The following is a 16,844-nucleotide window of genomic DNA, read 5'->3' as shown; positions in this document are numbered from 1 at the left end:
AAGCCAGAGAGGCAAGATTACGTTGGTTTGGACATGTGCTGAGGAGAGATGTAGAGTATATTGGGAAAAAGATGCTAAGGATGAAGCTGCCAGGTAACAGGAAAAAGAGGAAGGCCTAAGATAAGGTTTATGGATGTGGTGAGAGAGGACATGCAGGTGGTTGGTGTGACAGAGCAAGATGCAGAGGATAGGAAGAAATGGAAACAGTTGATCTGCTGTGGCGACCGCTAACGGGAGCAGCCGAAAGAAGAAAAAGAAGATGAAAAGCCATCTGGCTTATTTTTCTATTAAAGGCTACATTTCAGCAATTTTGGCCTGTCTTCCCTGCTGTCCACCTGTAATGTCCAGGCTTGAGGTCAAACAATTTTCAAAAGGGATGCTTCATTTAAAGAGGACCCCCCCCCCCCCTTTGGATCAATACTTTGTGCTGGAAAAACTCATTCTGCCTTCCTTTAAGGGAGAAAAATCGCTATGGACACTAAAGGTAACCACAAGGCCTTCTTCAGCTATGTTAGAAACCTGGGCGGAAACCCTCAGATATGTTCAGAGTTAGTTCACAATGACAAAAAATACACTGAACCCACAGATATTGCCAACATTCTGGCAGACAGGTTCAGTGCAAATTTCTCCCCTCCCTCACCCCCAAAAGAAGAAATACTTATCCCAGCTGAATGTAACCTCCCTGTCATCTCAGATGTCCAGGTGAGAACCGCCCTCAGCAAAGCTAAAAACACAGCATCAATGGGACCTGACGGTATCCCGGGTTGCGTGCTACGTGAACTCCAAGAGGAGCTAAACCCGCACATAAAAATGCTATTTAACCTTAGCCTTACTACAGGATATGTACCTGAACACTGGCGTACAGCAACAGTAGTCCCACTCCACAAAGGAGGCACCTCTACAGACCCGGGTAACTACCGCCCCATAAGCTTAACCAGCCTGGTCTGCAAAGCTATGGAAAGAATCATTATAGAACTCATAAACAGAGACATTGGGGACTTGCAGACACTTGATCCCACCCAGTTCGGCTTTGTAAAGGGCAAATCCTGCCTTTTGAACCTGGTTGACTTTTTCGAAACAGTCACTAAAGCCATTGATGAGGGCAAAGCAAGTCCATACAGCCTACCTGGACTTGGCTAAAGCTTTCGACACAATACCCCACTCTGGCATCATAGACAAGCTCAACAGCTTAAATGTAAATCCATATGTCACAAGGTAGGTTGCAAACTGGCTAAAGGATAGAACCCATAAAGTCAAAATCGCTGGAGCCATGTCAGACTCAAAGCCAGTCACAAGTGGTGTCCCACAGGGCTCTGTCCTGGGACCCCTCTTGTTCGGCATTTATTTCTCAGATGTGAAAGCAAACATGGGAGGGTTGTGGCTGACAAAGTTCGCAGATGACTGCAAACTAGACGCCATAGTCGATACACCAGCTGACACATACATCCTACAGAAAGGCCTCACTGAAACGGACAACTGGTGCCGGAGTCATGGCCTTAAATTAAATGCCAAAAAATGTATAGTCATCCCCTTTGGGAAAAACAAAGTACCCACAAATTATCACATAGACAGTAACCCACTGAGTACGGAAAAAGTAATCAGAGACCTGGGGACCCAAGTCGATAGTGACCTCTCATTTGACACCCACGTTGCCAAAGTGGTTAGAAAGACTTTCTACCTTGCCCACCTTATCTTGAAGGGATTCACATCCAGATCAAAGGAGGTCATTGTACCCCTGTACTCCTCCCTTATCAGGCCCATGATTGAGTACAATGCCCCATTTTGTATGTACCTCACCCGGCACTTGCAGCAGCTAGAGAGACCCCAAAAGTACCTCACCAAGAGGATCAAGGGTCTCCAACATATGTCATATGCTGCCAGACTAAAGAAACTCCAACTCTATTCAGTAGCATACCGCCTACTCAGAGGTGATCTGTGTCTGACATACAAGGCCATGTCCAATCAAGAATTGATGGACGAGCATCACCTCAAAAAATCCAAATCCATCAGAACCACGAGAGATAAAGATTTAAACCTCAGCACAAATATGAATAGGACATGCTGGAGGGACAGATTCATAACTCAGAGGCTTCCCATACTCTGGAACAGAATCCCAGTTCATGTTAGGCAGAGCCCCTCACTGACTCTCTTCAAGAGAAATCTTGACGAGTGGATGGGAGATTGTAGGTTTACCCCAGGGGTCATCTCTGTGTCACTACTAGACAGAGGCACAGTAAACTAATTCTATTATGTAAGGGGGTCTTCACTGTGTCACTACTAGACAGATGCACAGTATTCTAAATCTATTCTGTACACTTTTGTACCATTACATGGGGTGACGAAAGCCACATCACTATGGCTAGGCTTATAAATGCCCCAGGGCAGATAGCCTAGTACTAAACTATGAAACTATGAAACTATTATTTACCTGTGAACCTATGAACCAGTGATGACCTGTGAAAATATTCACTGCAGAATAGAGATGAGACTTGCAATAATGAGAAATAAATTCATCAGCATCTTGCAATTCCAAATTACTGGGCAGTGATGTACCTGGCATTCTCATAGGTCTTCTAATAAAAATCATTCAGGGGAGAATATTTTCTAGGAGTAATAAATGCACTGCAAATAGTAAACAAAGCTGAAGGCAAAGCTTCCAGCCATTTAAGAACAGTCTCCTCACACAATTTTGCAATTCTCTTTTTTAAAGTCTGAGTCATTCTTTCAGCAATTCTTGAAGCTTGAGGTCTGTGCAGGCAGTGATATTGTATGTTCACCTTTATGATGTTACGCACTTGATACATAATCTTCCTTCTAAAATGAGTCCCCCTGTCGGATTTAATACAAGAAGGTACTCCAAATCTGGGTATTATTTCTTGCAGTACTTTCTTAGCAAATGTGGTCACATCATTTCTAGCCGAAGGATAAGCTTCAGCACACCCAGACAAGACATCCTCAATTACCAAAACATAGTTGAACTTTCAATGTTGTGAAAGTTCAATAAAATCTCACTATGCACAACAAAAAGGTACCCATGGCTTTTGCAAAGATTGTGTAGGGATAGGAATGCTCTTTGTGACATTATACTGTGCACCAACTGTGCATGTATTTACAAAATGCTGAATGGATTTGGAAATGTATGGGGCATACCAGTCAATCGAAAATTGTCTTATTAATGCTTTTTTCCTCAAATGCAATGGTAAGTGATAAGCCAGTACCAACTGAATTAAAAAGGAATTGTGGCTACCTACCTCCTGTTCCGATGATGCCACAGAGAGTCTGGAAAGTGGTCATTCCTGTCACAGATCCACTTTACCTTTCCTGAGTCATCAGCATGATTCTGAAAAGATAACATTTTCTGTAAAGAAACAGGCGTATTAGTTACTTGTAGTTGCTGCAGAAATGAACCCTGCACAGAATAAGGCAGTGCAGCTTGTCTGCCCCCATATCAGCAAACGGATTTCCTTTTGAAATATAAAAATCGTTAGTGTTATGAGTGGCACACTTGATTACACCTATCCCCCCCCCCGTAACGGAAGTGCATTTAACAGGTCATTTAACAAAAATAGAATCTTTAATAAAAATCCCTGCTGATATCAGACACCTGGTTTCTTTCCAAAGTATCCCAAAGTCATGAATTGCCACATAGGCATAGCGTGAATCTGTAAAAATTGGAACTCTTTTGTCCTTTGCTAATTTACATGCTTCAGTAATGGCTACAAGTCCGGCTATTTGAGCAGAAGCATTTCCATTCAGTTGTCCAGTCAGTAATACAGGATCGACTGATGAATAGAATTAATTCAGAGTTTGGTAGCAGAACATCTTTTAGGTCTGACCAAGCAGAAGTACATGGTTAACTACAAGCACACAATCATAGGGTTCACCTTCATCCGCTGTAGGAATCAAAGAAGCAGGGTTAACAGGGGAACATGTAATAACCTGCAAAGAAGGATTGTTAAGTAAGGACAACTCGTATTTAGACTAGTCCAGAGGCTGACAAACATTGTGTACTGGTTCTGAACTGAAGTGCGTCTAAAAATGCGGAACTGCCACAAACGTCTCATGACTAAGAGTCAGGGCAGCCTCAGTTTGTACTGTGAGCACCATTGTAGCCACCAAACTAAGGCAGTGGGGGAGGGGCTTTAGCTTAATACTGAAATAAGCAAGGGGTTTAAAACAGTCATTTCTGCATTGTGTTAATAGCCTTAATGCCACTTTATTCCGTTCACAACAAAGCAGAAAAAATGTCTTGGAGTAATCCGGTAACTGAAGAGTGGGAGGAATTGAAAAGGCAGTCTTTAGTTGAACAATGGCCTGCTCATGGTACTCTTGTCAAGGCGGGGGTCAGAGGTATCTTTCAACAAGTCTAACAAGGGCTTTGCTTATTGTGCATAATTTGAAATCCTTTGTGTACAATGTCTGTCATTCCCAGAAAAGCCCACAGCTGTTCAGTGTGGTTTGCTGTGGGGCAGCTTGAGTAGCAGTAATGTCTGAAGGTAAAATCTGACAAGATCCTTCTGAAGTACGATGCCCTAAGTACTGCACCTGTGATTTCCCCAACTGCAGTTTTGCTTTTTTAACCTAAAATCCCAATTCTGATAACTCATTAAGAAGCAAAATGGTATCTCGTCAGCTAGAATAAGAATCAGAAGCTAAATTACTAGAAAATGAAAAGCAAAGTCTAACCCAGCTGTACTATAAGTAGGCATTATAGTAACACAGATAAAACAACTGAAATTGGGATCTTTAGAAAAGGGTAGAAGCAAATTGCATAGAAAAAACTGTGGGAGAAATGAGGTTTAAAAGGAATGCAGGATTTGCATGAGTTTTATGTAATGTTTGACAGCGACTGGATAGACTGTAAGTGATGTGTAATGTTTGCAGCTAAAATTATGTCAATATGACTTGTTTTCATTTATATAAATGTATGATTGCCTATGTCATACATGGTAATTTAATAAACATGTTTCTTGATTAAAAAAAAATTGAAGCTAAAAGCAAATCTACATATTTATTATGATGGACCCACAGGGAGAATTATTTCTATCGAGTTAATTCTCCATTTCTATAGAAAAAATGGTCAGTGATTCTACATATCCCTGAGGTAGTCGTACCCATGTATCTGTAAGTGAAAATGAACAAATTCTGATTGGGTGAATAGGAATAGAAAGAAAAGCAGAGGGAACATCAGTCACTGAAAAGGTGGTAACTGTTGGAGGAAGAGAGCTTATAGTAGCTAAATTATTCATTACAGGATAAGTTGGCACTACTATCAAATTAATTGCTCTTAAATCTTATACAGACCTATAGATGCCATTGTCCGTTTTCTTAACCTGCAAAATAGGCATATTACACGGGCTTCTAGTAAAGACTATTATTCCCTTTTGAAGTAACATAGACATGACTGTCTCAATTACTTTTACCTTTTGAAGTAACTTAGAAATGACTGTCTCAATTACTTTTCCTGCCTCTACTGAGAAGGGATATTGGACTACCGTAAGTAGAAACTCATAACATTTCAAAGTTAACTTAATTGCTTCCGTATCCTGTAGGAGTCGCACACCATTGTCATGGATAGTTCACAGCTACTGGGAAACAGCTTCAAGCTGCTCCAAATCAGCCACTCTGGAGGTCTGTTTCAATCTAAGTACTGCAAAAACTGTTTCTTCATCTACACAGATATAAGCTGACTACAGTCCTTACAGGGAGGGTTCATTTGGGATGTCTAGAAAGACTCTGTCCACTTGAAATATAGAAAGACTCTGTTCAGTGTAATATATAGTGCACCATAACTTATGCAACAAATCGCTATCTAATAGATTTAAATGTCAGAATTTCTTACAGTAAAACCATGTTTATCTTGTAGTGACCTATTTCAGTTGGTACTGACTTTGTGTCTGGATAATTCAGTAGAATCCCAGAGACTACAAGAAAAAAAAATGATCTGGTTCCACACAGCAGTGAAAATCAATATGTCCTTTATTGTAGTAAGGTCAGTGCTTTCTTGGAATAACATCCACTTCATCAGACCAACAAAGATAGAATAACAGTTACATTTTTAAACACTAAAACATCCAGTCAAAAATCAGATAAAATGTGCATCATAGCTAAAAGCCATGTGATACAATACATCTGTAGAATATGTAGATCTTTAAAAAATTGAATAAAGACAGACTAAATGAACAATATGTACTAAAAATGGTAACTAATACAATAGTAAAAAGTAATAAAAGATGCACTATTGAAAAATATATATATGATAAAATATTAAAAGAGAAATCAATGCTTTAATGGCCGTGCTTTAAGGAAGGGTTTCAGGGAAACTCTGTTGTTTAAACCAGGAGGTTTATCAGCTTCTAAGCGCAAAATCCATTTCTGTTCACTAGATTCTGTTCTATTTTTTATGTCACCTCCTCTCTTGGTACTATGCAGAATCTCTAGTACCATAAAGATAAATGTATGTTCTTTACCCGCTTTAGCTACATGTAGTGATAGTGCGCTAGTTTCTTTAACATTCCTAATATCCGTAAGGTGTTCAAGTATTCTATCCTTAAACACCCTGTTTGTTTTCCCTCTGTAAAATGAGAAGCAGGTAGCACAATAGCAAAAATAGACAACATGTTTTGTTCGACAATCTGCATAAAAATTAGTATCTATCTTAAAACCCAAAGTGGGATGTGTGAAATGATTACCAATGTGTATATGTGTACAGACTATACAATTCCGACACATATATGTACTAAGCCTATCAGATATTATAGTTGATTTAGTATCAAAGGGTCGATAACAGAGCTGACTCTGAAGTGATCTATTATTTCTAAAAGCAAAATCTGGCTGTGTGCCAATGACCCCATTCAACTCATGTACAGTAGACAGAATATCCCAGTTCTTTTTAATAATATCACATGCTACATGCACATTGTTGGCAAAAGTCAGTGGCATCCTTAGTTTATTCCTAGAGGTATCAGTGGAAGCGTCATTTGAGAAAGTGTTGTCAGTATTATACATGTTGTTAATACTAGTGGGAAGGGGGGAAAAGTATGGCTGGCACTTACCTGACCTATGCAGCCATCCTTCTGCTATTTGAGAATCAATAAGTTTACTGCTATATCCTCTTTCTAAAAATTCTTGTTTAAGTGTTTGTAATGCAACAATGAGACTATCATGATCATTAAAAAGTCTCATAGTTCGAAATGTCTGTCCTTTCAACACATTACATTTCGTATGATTCGGATGCATACTGCCATAGTGTAGAACATTATTCTTTCTAACAGTTTTCTTATACAAAGTAGTAGACACAGTAGATAAATAATTTTTAGTAACTTTAACATCCAAAAACTCTACTTCTTTATCAGAATATTCATAGGTAAAACTCAAGAAAGTATTTAACTGATTTAAGTATAAAAGAAACACTTGTAGCCGCTGTCAGAGAATTACTGTGTGAGAGAAACACCCCTGATACTAAGGTGACACTTATTTGCACACTTTTGGAAATCATCCTAGAAAACAATGTGTTTATTTTTAATGATGTTTATTTTGCACAAAAAGTTTAAAAGTTTAAAAGTTGGCGTAGCTATGGGCACAGCTTGTGCTAATAGCTATGCCAACCTATCCCTAGCTAATTGGGAAGCTAAACATGTACTTTCAAATAATGAATACCAGGTTAACATCAAATGGTATAAACGTTTTGTGGATGATATTTTTTTGTTGTGGCATGGCTCAGAGCAGCGGCTACAAGAATTTCAGCATCTACTGTAGGTGTAAGTTTACTTACACAACTGTCCTTTTCTGCTACTATAAGAATATGCTATGCTGTATGGATATTGTTATTTTCATTCATGTCCTGTATCCAAAATCCTACTATATATTTAGTTCTTGAACTGACCCCTCCCGTTTCATCATCATCCATTTATACTTTGAATTATAACCTTCTGCTTAAAATCGTAGGTGTGTTGGTTTATGTGGTCACTTTAGCTTGCAGCTTGAATGTAGGTTTAGTGTTGAGGTACGATTGCCACTTAGAAGTTTAAAATCTTGTTTATTCTTAATCAGTCCTCTGAAATACCTGATAACTCCAAACTATTAAAAAAACAAGTCCCATTGCAGGTTCTCAGTGGGGTAGAGACCAGGTCCTGATCCAGCAGTGTAAGTTTTGTAGGACAGGCACATGAGCTTGTCTCGTCCAGCTGTAGTCAGGGATACGCGCATGCCTTCTGTACGTCATGTACTGCTCAGGAGAATGACTGGAACAAAGTTATGAAGGCACTGCTTCAAGCACAAGCAGGAAAATACCGACTCCATAGCAGCGTGTCCAGGAAAATGGTTAGAACAAAGCCAAGAAAGGGCTGGATTATAGCATGAGCTTGTCTTCCATACCGCTCACCTGTCTCAATGCTTACCTTTTTCCTGGGCAGATGTTGCAAGGCAGACCTTTGTGGAGGGTAACTCACTTCAGTAAGAATTATATGGGATTAAGGTCATCAGCAAAGAAGTGATGGGGAGCAGGTAGACTAGAGAGGTGCTGAGGATTGCCCTAGCTCAGCATGGACCACCCCCCATTAATAAAAGCTAATCCTCATTGGTGCATCCCCTTCATAATTAACATCGCCATAATTACTGGTGTAGCTCATGTCATTATTTTGTCACTTCATGTGTCTTCATTTTATTACTGTAAATGTTGCCACCTGCACCTTTTATGTTTTGTAAGTGGTGAGATGTTTGAAAAGAGTCACTTGAGTTAAAGAAACTGTTTACCAAACAAATAACTAAATATTGAAAAGGCAGTATACTTCATTCTGTAAAGTCGTAATCCAATGAGGGGGTCATAGTTTCCATGAAGTGTTGCATTTAACCTAAACAGACTTCATATTGACATTAGAGGTTGCCTGAAAATGTGTACAACACTTGAGTAATGTTTATCATTTTTCCTGATTGCAGAATATAGACCTGTCATTGGGTATCTCGATAAATCAGTTCGCTTCTCTTTGGAGATCTGTGAAAACGCAGAGATTGATAAAATTCTGTGGCAATTCATTATAGCAGACCAGACCAGGACAATTGCAACATACTACCCAGAAGGAGGATATGAAACAAATACTGAAGAAATATTTGCTAATCGATTACTACTGAACAGAATGGATAAGTGTCTACGTATCGAGCAACTGAGAGCTAGTGATGAAGGAATATACAGGACTACAGTTTTTCTGAACGATAGCCAGAGGCGGCGAATAGAATTTCATCTTACTGTGTGGGGTATGTGTGAGGTTCTTTTGTAAACAGCATTAAATTAATCTGGATCACTGCAGAATAGCCTTTTAATATAAAAGACATAGACATTTGGTGATAAGTATTCCAGTAAAGATAGTGTAGAAAAAGACTGTTTCATCAACTGCATCCTTTCTCAGTTTACTTGCATTTCCCCGTTTCCACATTTGTAAGTCCACAATTCCTACACATAAATTCGTAGTCTCTCAAAAATATTTATGGTTTGATAAGTTGTGTTACAAGTTTGGAATATGGGGTTCAGGCACACCAAGTGTTTTTGTTAGCATCTTACCTTTTTTATTTCTTATTATGTTAATGGAAAACACATCTGGAAAAGTGTTGGCAGCCATGATGAGCCAGTTGACACTCATTCATATGATTCTGTCTGGGGTCTTCCAGGAATCAGATCTATAGGGAGCTCAGGCGTCTGACCATGAAGAGCACAGGATTATTATTTAGTAACCAGGCCCATTGCAAAATCAAAGAAAAAGACAGTCCAGGGCAAACTCCTCCAGAAAATAAGTGGAAACGTTCCAAACAGCTTACAATGAAGGCACAGTACTCGATTCCAAAACAGTGAATTTATTAACGCCACACAATTTCCAAACGTTTTCGTCAAGGATATGACTTCATCAGATAAGGACAGATAGATTACAACAGTTTAAATACTAGATTAATTAAGCACCTCGCTCCAATTAAATAATTACAGCACATTTAAAGGCACAAAGTACATATCTTAAAATCCTGCTCATTGGCCCTATTTCCTAAACTAATTTAAAAAACCACTGTAAACACAGTATGAAAAACTGTACATATATGTTAAAACACAGACAATATAGCGAAACAAATCTATATAGTAAAAATATATATAAAAATATAAAAATATTCTTCAAATTCTATCTGATTTAAGTTTTAAATATGGAGTGATGGACACAGAATCGTTAATCCCAGGAAATCTGTATGATTCTAACAAAATTTGCCAGTGTGTTTCCCTGTGGGATAACACTACCTCCCAGGGTCCACCTCTGGCTTCTTTAACAACAGATTCCAATACAAAAAAGGAAAAAATTCCCCCAGGACATGTAGTAAGATGCTTGTAAAGTGCATTATTGGTGTCACATTTTTTCATGTCGTAATAGTGCTCGTATATCCTTCTACGGAGTTGCCTTTTGGTCTTTCCTACATAAAATGCCTGGCACACCTGGCACACTGCCAGATAGACAACCCCGTAGGATGAACAATTATAATGTTTTCTGGAAACTATCCTCCTACTTCTACCAGTCTGGTCTGATAAGGTAAACTACATTACCGTCCACACTTGAAAGTCCCTATACGTGGACTTTCCTGATGTAATGGTTTGTTGTCCTGCTCCAAAATTCTTTTAATATTAACACCTTTCCTATATATAGTTTTAAAAGTAAGATTCTTAAATCTACCAAGGTCCGTTAATTCCTGAAAGGACTTGAGTTCATTATTTATAATTCTACTAATATTACCAATATTACTGCTAAAATCAGTGATATATAGCAATTGATTGCTATAAAGGTCTGTCTGGTTTTTACCCTGGCCCATTGCACTTGCAGTTCAGAAGCAAGTAAAGGACAGTCCATGTCCTTGTGTTTGGTAGTACTGCTGTCTGATAAGGTAAACTACATTATACTGGTCAATACATTTCTTCGCAGAGTCACTATGCCTCCTGTTTCCTGCTGCTTTTAGGTTATCTACTTAAAGCAGTCACTTGATGTTTTCTAGTGTTGTCAGAGTTCATTAATATAGGTTTCCCCTTTTTGCTCTTATTACCTTTGTGTTAAGTATGATGTAATAAGCAGGAGGATAAAGATAGCCACATTATAATTCCTCAACTCACTATTGCCCACAATATACTACACCAACCTGACAATACCCCTATACTCTCACAACTTCTAATCCCTTACAACAATCTTAACTCACTTCGCTCATCTAGTAAACTCATGACAAAAACTATAAAGGCAAACAACACAGCAGGTGATTCCCTTTTCAGTAACACAATAGGTAGAACTTGGAATCTCTTACCATGTGACATAACTTTGACTACATCCTTGCCACTTTTCAAACAGAAAATTAAACAATACTTCCAAAATCATTGGCTTTGTTCCTGTAGTACACCTGACTAACCTGTGTCTCCTCCACTCTTTTTCATCTCTGCACTACATTAGTTCTATTCCTTTTACTGTTGAGTTTTTAAGTATGTACTTTCTGCACAATTATGTGATATTTAATTATCTGCGTATTTTTAACTTGATTTTCTTGAATTTATCCTCAGTCCTATGTTTTCTATTTCTCTGATTGTAGTTATATCTTAGAATAATTAGATTTTTATCTTATTGTAATTTACTTAGCTTATAGTGGAGCTTTTCTCCTCGGGCCTCTGCTGAAAATGGACATGTATCCAGCCAGACTAGCCCGGTCAACAAATGTAAAATAAATAAAATAAAGGTGTTCACCTCACAGCCACAAGGTACAGCATTTGATTCTCTCCTTTGAACAGAAATTGGCTGGGCGTAAAATAACCTGCAGGGCAGTTCGCCTATTAATAACTTGTGAACAGCAGAGAGAGAGCGCGATTAAAATGCTGGAATATGATATAAACGGCGTAGAAAAAAATAAGTGAAATAACGGGCTACTATAATGACTTAATTTAGGTACTAACTCCATAACCCTAGTTGCCATCCATTCTTCTAGCAGGAAGTACATGTTTATTTGTTTAATTATTTTAATGTTTTTTTACTGGTGCAGAGCGCTGATTTCAATGGATCGATTTCAGTCTCGGCCCAGAGATGTAAAGTAAAAGAAAAAAAAAAAGAAGCCAGGTTATTGCACTGAAAGCAATATAGAGGAACTTAATTAAGGAAAAAAAGCTACCTTGCACATGGTTGAGTTTATGTGCTAGCACTATTTTTATCCATAGTTGGCTTTAAGCACCAGCAAACCCTGTGGTCGCTGGGGGCCCCCAACCACAGCAAGTTATCTTATCCTGATATTTTGTTACATAGGTTCATAGGTAGGTACTAGGCTATCGGCCCTAAGGCCTATACAAGCCTAGCCAAAAAGGTACCCTGGCTTTCGCCACCCAAGAAAGTTATTTTCCTGTGCCCCTGTCGAGCAGAGCCACAGAGGTGATCCCCGGGGTGAATTCCCTATTTCCCATCCAATCATCAAGATTTTTCTTGAAGAGTGCTAATGAGGAGCTTTATTTGATATAGATAGGTAGTTTGTTCCAGAGTATGGGAAGTCTCTGGGACAGGAAGTTATCCCTCCAGCATGTTCTGTGTATTGTGGTGACATGGTTTAGGTCCCTAGAGCTTGTAGCTCGGAGGGATTGGGATTTCATTAAGTGGAGCATGTCCAACAGCTCTGGGTTTGACATAGCTTTGTGTGTTAGTCAGAGATCGCCTCTGAGTAGGCGATATGCGATGGAGTAAAGCTGGAGTTTTTTGAGACGGTCTGCACAGGGCATCTGAGGCCAGTAATCCTCTTTGTGAAGTATTTCTGCGGTCTTTCCAGTTGTTGTAGATGTCTTGTGAGGTACATACCAAAAGGGGCGTTGTACTCTATAATGGGTCTAATGAGTGACAAGTAGAGGGGAACAATGACCTCTTTTTTCCTGGATGAGAAACCTTTTGTGATAAGGTGTGCCACATAGAAGGATTTCCTGACTACTGTGGCAATGTGATTATCAAAGGAGGGACTACTGCCCACCTGTGTCCCAAGGTTTCTTATCACACTTTCGGTGTTAAGTAGACTACCACCTATGTGGTAGCTCATGGGTACAGAGTTTTTACCAAAGGGGATGACAGTGCAATTTTTGGTACTGAGCTTGAGGCCATGGCTTTGACACCAGGCATCTGTCTCAGTGAGGCCCTTTTGTAGGATGTCCACATCGTTAGGAGTTTCAATTATGGCTTCTAGTTTGCAGTCATCTGCGAACTTCGTTAGCCAAAGACCTTCTGTGTTAGCCTGTACTTCAGAAAAGTAGATACCAAATAGGAGAGGACCCAGGACTGAACCTTGTGGTACTCCACTTGTCACTGGTCTGAAGTCGGTTTTGGAGTCTGCTACTTTCACAGTGTGGGTTCTGTCAGTCAGCCAGTTGGCAACCCGTCTTGTGACATAGGGATTTGTATCTAGTTTAGTGAGTTTATCTATAATTCCAGAGTGGGGGGTGGTGTCAGAAGCCTTGGCGAGATCTAGATAGGCTGTGTGAACCACCTTACCCTCGTCTACGGCTTTGGTGACTGCTTCAAAGAAGTCTATCAAGTTTAGGAGACATGATCTACCTTTTACAAACCCGAACTGGGTGGGGTCCAGAGTTTGGAGATTACCAACGTCTTTGTTTATAAGTTGCATGATGATATGTTCCATGGCCTTGCAGACCAAGCTCATTAAGCTAATGGGATGGTAGTTCCCTGGGTCCGTGGAGGCTCCCCCTTTGTGGAGTGGGATAACTGTCAGTGTGTGCCATTCAGTGGGCACAAAGCATGTGGTGAGGCTATGATTGAACATGGTGCTTAGGTGGGGTGCCAGTTCATTCTGTAGTTCATGTAGAACGCAGCCTGGAATGATGTCAGGTCCCATGAATGCTGTGTTCTTGGCTTTGGAGAGTGTGTTTTTTACCTGTGCAGCTGTGATTACAGGAACTTTGCATTCTTCTGGTATAGTGATGGGCCCATTAGGGGGTAGAGGAGTAAAGTTAGCACTGAAACTATCTGCCAGGATGTTGGCAATATCAGTTGATTCTGTATATTTAGTGCCATTGCGCTGCAACTCAGATCAGATCTGAGTGTTGCCATTGAGATTCTTGACATAGCTATAGAATGCTTTGTGGTTGTCTTTAGAATCAGTGGCGATGTTGTTTTCATAACTAGCTTTGGAAGATTTTATGAGGGATCTCAGCTTCTTACTGAGGCTGACCAGAGAGTTCTTCCAGTCATGGGAGTTTTCTCTTTTTTGCAACAGTTTCTTTCTTCTGTTGTAGAGTTTGTTTATGGCAGGGGACCACCAAATTGGCTTCCTTTTTTTTGGAGGATATCATTTTGGTTCTGTTAGGGATAGCATGATCCATGCACTCATGTAAGTGCTTATAAAGTTTGTGTAGGATTCAGCACTCATACCTCTATTGTCTGTCTGCATGGTTGTTGTGAAGTTTGCCACTTCTGTCTTAAGAAGCATGAAGTTGGCTTTGGAGAATTTTTTTACGGTGGTTTTCCTAATGGGGGCTGGGGGTGGGATGTAGATGTCTGTCAAACCAACAAAAGCTAGTACAGCATTCTTATGTACTTAATAAACCACATGGATAATAACTCTTATTTATACCTCATTTAAAATTCAAAGATATTTCTGGTTATAGTAACAGTGTTTTGTCAAGTAGCAGGCATCAGAATTCCATTAAATATTTTACCACTGTCATACTGCCCCTGGCTTAGTTAAATCCTGCTGTTGGACATCTTTTCTCCACTAAACCTATACATAGCCAGCTTTAGGTCCCTGCTATACCCGTGGCTGCAGGGGACCCCCTTAATCATCCTTGACTGCGTGGGAGCCCAACAAAAGCTGCTGCTTGTTGGGGAAAAATAAGGAAGAAAAAAAATGGTTAATTTACTAATTATGCTCTTTAACCTGAACAGGGCTGTGATATGACCTTGTTAGGATGAAGCTGATAATGAACATGAGCAAGGTATGCACTAGAGAGATCAGCAGCCCAGAGTGACCAAGGTAAGCACTGGAGAGATCAGCAGCCCAGAGTGACCAATGTAAGCACTGGAGAGATCAGCAGGCCCACAGTGACCAAGGTAAGCACTGGAGAGATCGGCAGCCCAGAGTGACCAAGGTAAGCACTGGAGAGATCAGCAGCCCAGAGTGACTAAGGTAAGCACTGGAGAGATCAGCAGCCCAGAGTGACCAAGGTAAGCACTGGAGAGATCAGCAGCCCAGAGTGACCAAGGTAAGCATTGGAGAGATCAGCAGCCCAGAGTGAACAAGGTAAGCACTAGAGAGATCAGTAGCCCAGAGTGACGTATCTCGGCGCAAATTTTGGATTTTAAGAAGAGCTGATACTTCTGATCATCATGGATGGTTTTCTCTTTCAGGGAGTTTTATAAATACAAGCATAGCACCAGACAGTATAACTCTCAATTCCTTTGCTTAAGAATTCAGTGCAACACCAAAAATAATAGAATAAAGGCTCAGAATCAGGACTACATTTTAAATATTACTCTAATGCACTTAAAATGTTAGTAGAATAACACCTTTTGCATCAACACATATTTTTGGGCAATAAGTATAAACCTCAGATGGCTGGATTGATTGACTGTAATCAGGAATGATTTACCAGCAAATCAAACTTTTTGTGAAGAAGAAAGCAAAAGTATAAACAAAATCAGGGAAGGTCTGTGAAATCGGGGACAGTGACAGGTATGCATTACTCCTCAATGAGTTAATAAGTGACTTACCTCTGCTGCCGTTTGACGACTTCTAAACAGCAGTCACTAATATGGTGTGGCAGTACCAGTGTTGGACACTGTATTGCTATTTGCTGAAATAACTACAAAACTAGGACTGCTATGGCTTGTGTGTGTGTGTGTGTGTGTGTGTGTGTGTGTGTGTGTGTGTGTGTGTGTGTGTGTGTGTGTGTGTGTGTAAGTAAAAAATATCTATGATTTTTGTCTGTGCATGCACCCAATAATGCCAGGACACAAACATTATTCTTCTGGGTATGAGTAAAAAAATGTACTTAACAAGTAATTATATTTCAAAAGTAAGACATAAGATATATCACAGAACATTCAGACACTTAGATCTTCTAGGAGTCTGATGGCCCCCACTCACCAGACTGTATAAGTGGTTACTGGGGGTTCCCTTAATCATCCTTGACTCTGTGGGGACCCCTACAAAAGCTATTGCTGGTTGAAGAAAAATGAGGACAAAAAAATGTTTCAATTTTCTGATTGAGCTGTTTAACCTGAACAATGATAAGATATGACCCTTTTAGGATAAAGCTGATACTAGCCTCTGGTTTCAACCACACCCATTCTAAAACCAGCCCTGCTCAAATGTGTGTGTACAGAAAGCTGCTGTAGGTTATAGGGGGCTGGGGATTGTGTGGCTATTACAACTTTAATTTCGTCACAGTCAAACCTTAGAGGTGTGCACATTAAGTCATTATAGCTTGTGACTGAACTGAGGACAGTGTGGTCATTGTTTATTTACTTTTCTCACAGACCTCAGAGGTGTAAAACAAAGGTTACTATAGCTTGTGTAAGGGGTGGTGTACTGTCTTAAGAGCAACAAATTAGAATATATTACAGAAATCATTCTCACAATCACACATCAGGCACATATACATGGGGTTGACTTTGAGGATTAGGGGTGAGGAAGCATGCTATGTATACATATATCAGCAGTCACGTGAAATATATAGCTAAGGCAATTTAAACCTGTGCTTCCATCATAGTATAACACTAGAGGGATGTATAGGCAGTGACTGTCTTCTGTGGGGGGTTAGGGAAGGAAGCAGTATTCCCGGATAAGACGTATGTTGTCCC

General features: G+C 39.8%; 1 protein-coding gene across 1 annotated transcript in view; it reads left to right on the top strand.

The window, feature by feature from the left end:
• LOC122807241 overlaps positions 1-16,844 on the top strand; it is a 1,134,459-nt gene that overhangs the window by 916,015 nt on the left and 201,600 nt on the right. The window contains exon 8 of the mRNA XM_044078325.1: positions 8,938-9,252. Coding sequence (XP_043934260.1) covers positions 8,938-9,252 — 315 coding nt within the window. The remainder of the gene's footprint in view (positions 1-8,937; positions 9,253-16,844) is intronic.

This window comes from Protopterus annectens, chromosome 7.part0 (genome assembly GCF_019279795.1).
Source record: "Protopterus annectens isolate FY-2018-M chromosome 7.part0, PAN1.0, whole genome shotgun sequence".
NCBI lineage: Eukaryota > Metazoa > Chordata > Ceratodontiformes > Protopteridae > Protopterus > Protopterus annectens.
The sequence above is the reverse complement of the archived record's forward strand: the minus strand, read 5'-3'. Positions and strand labels throughout refer to the sequence as shown.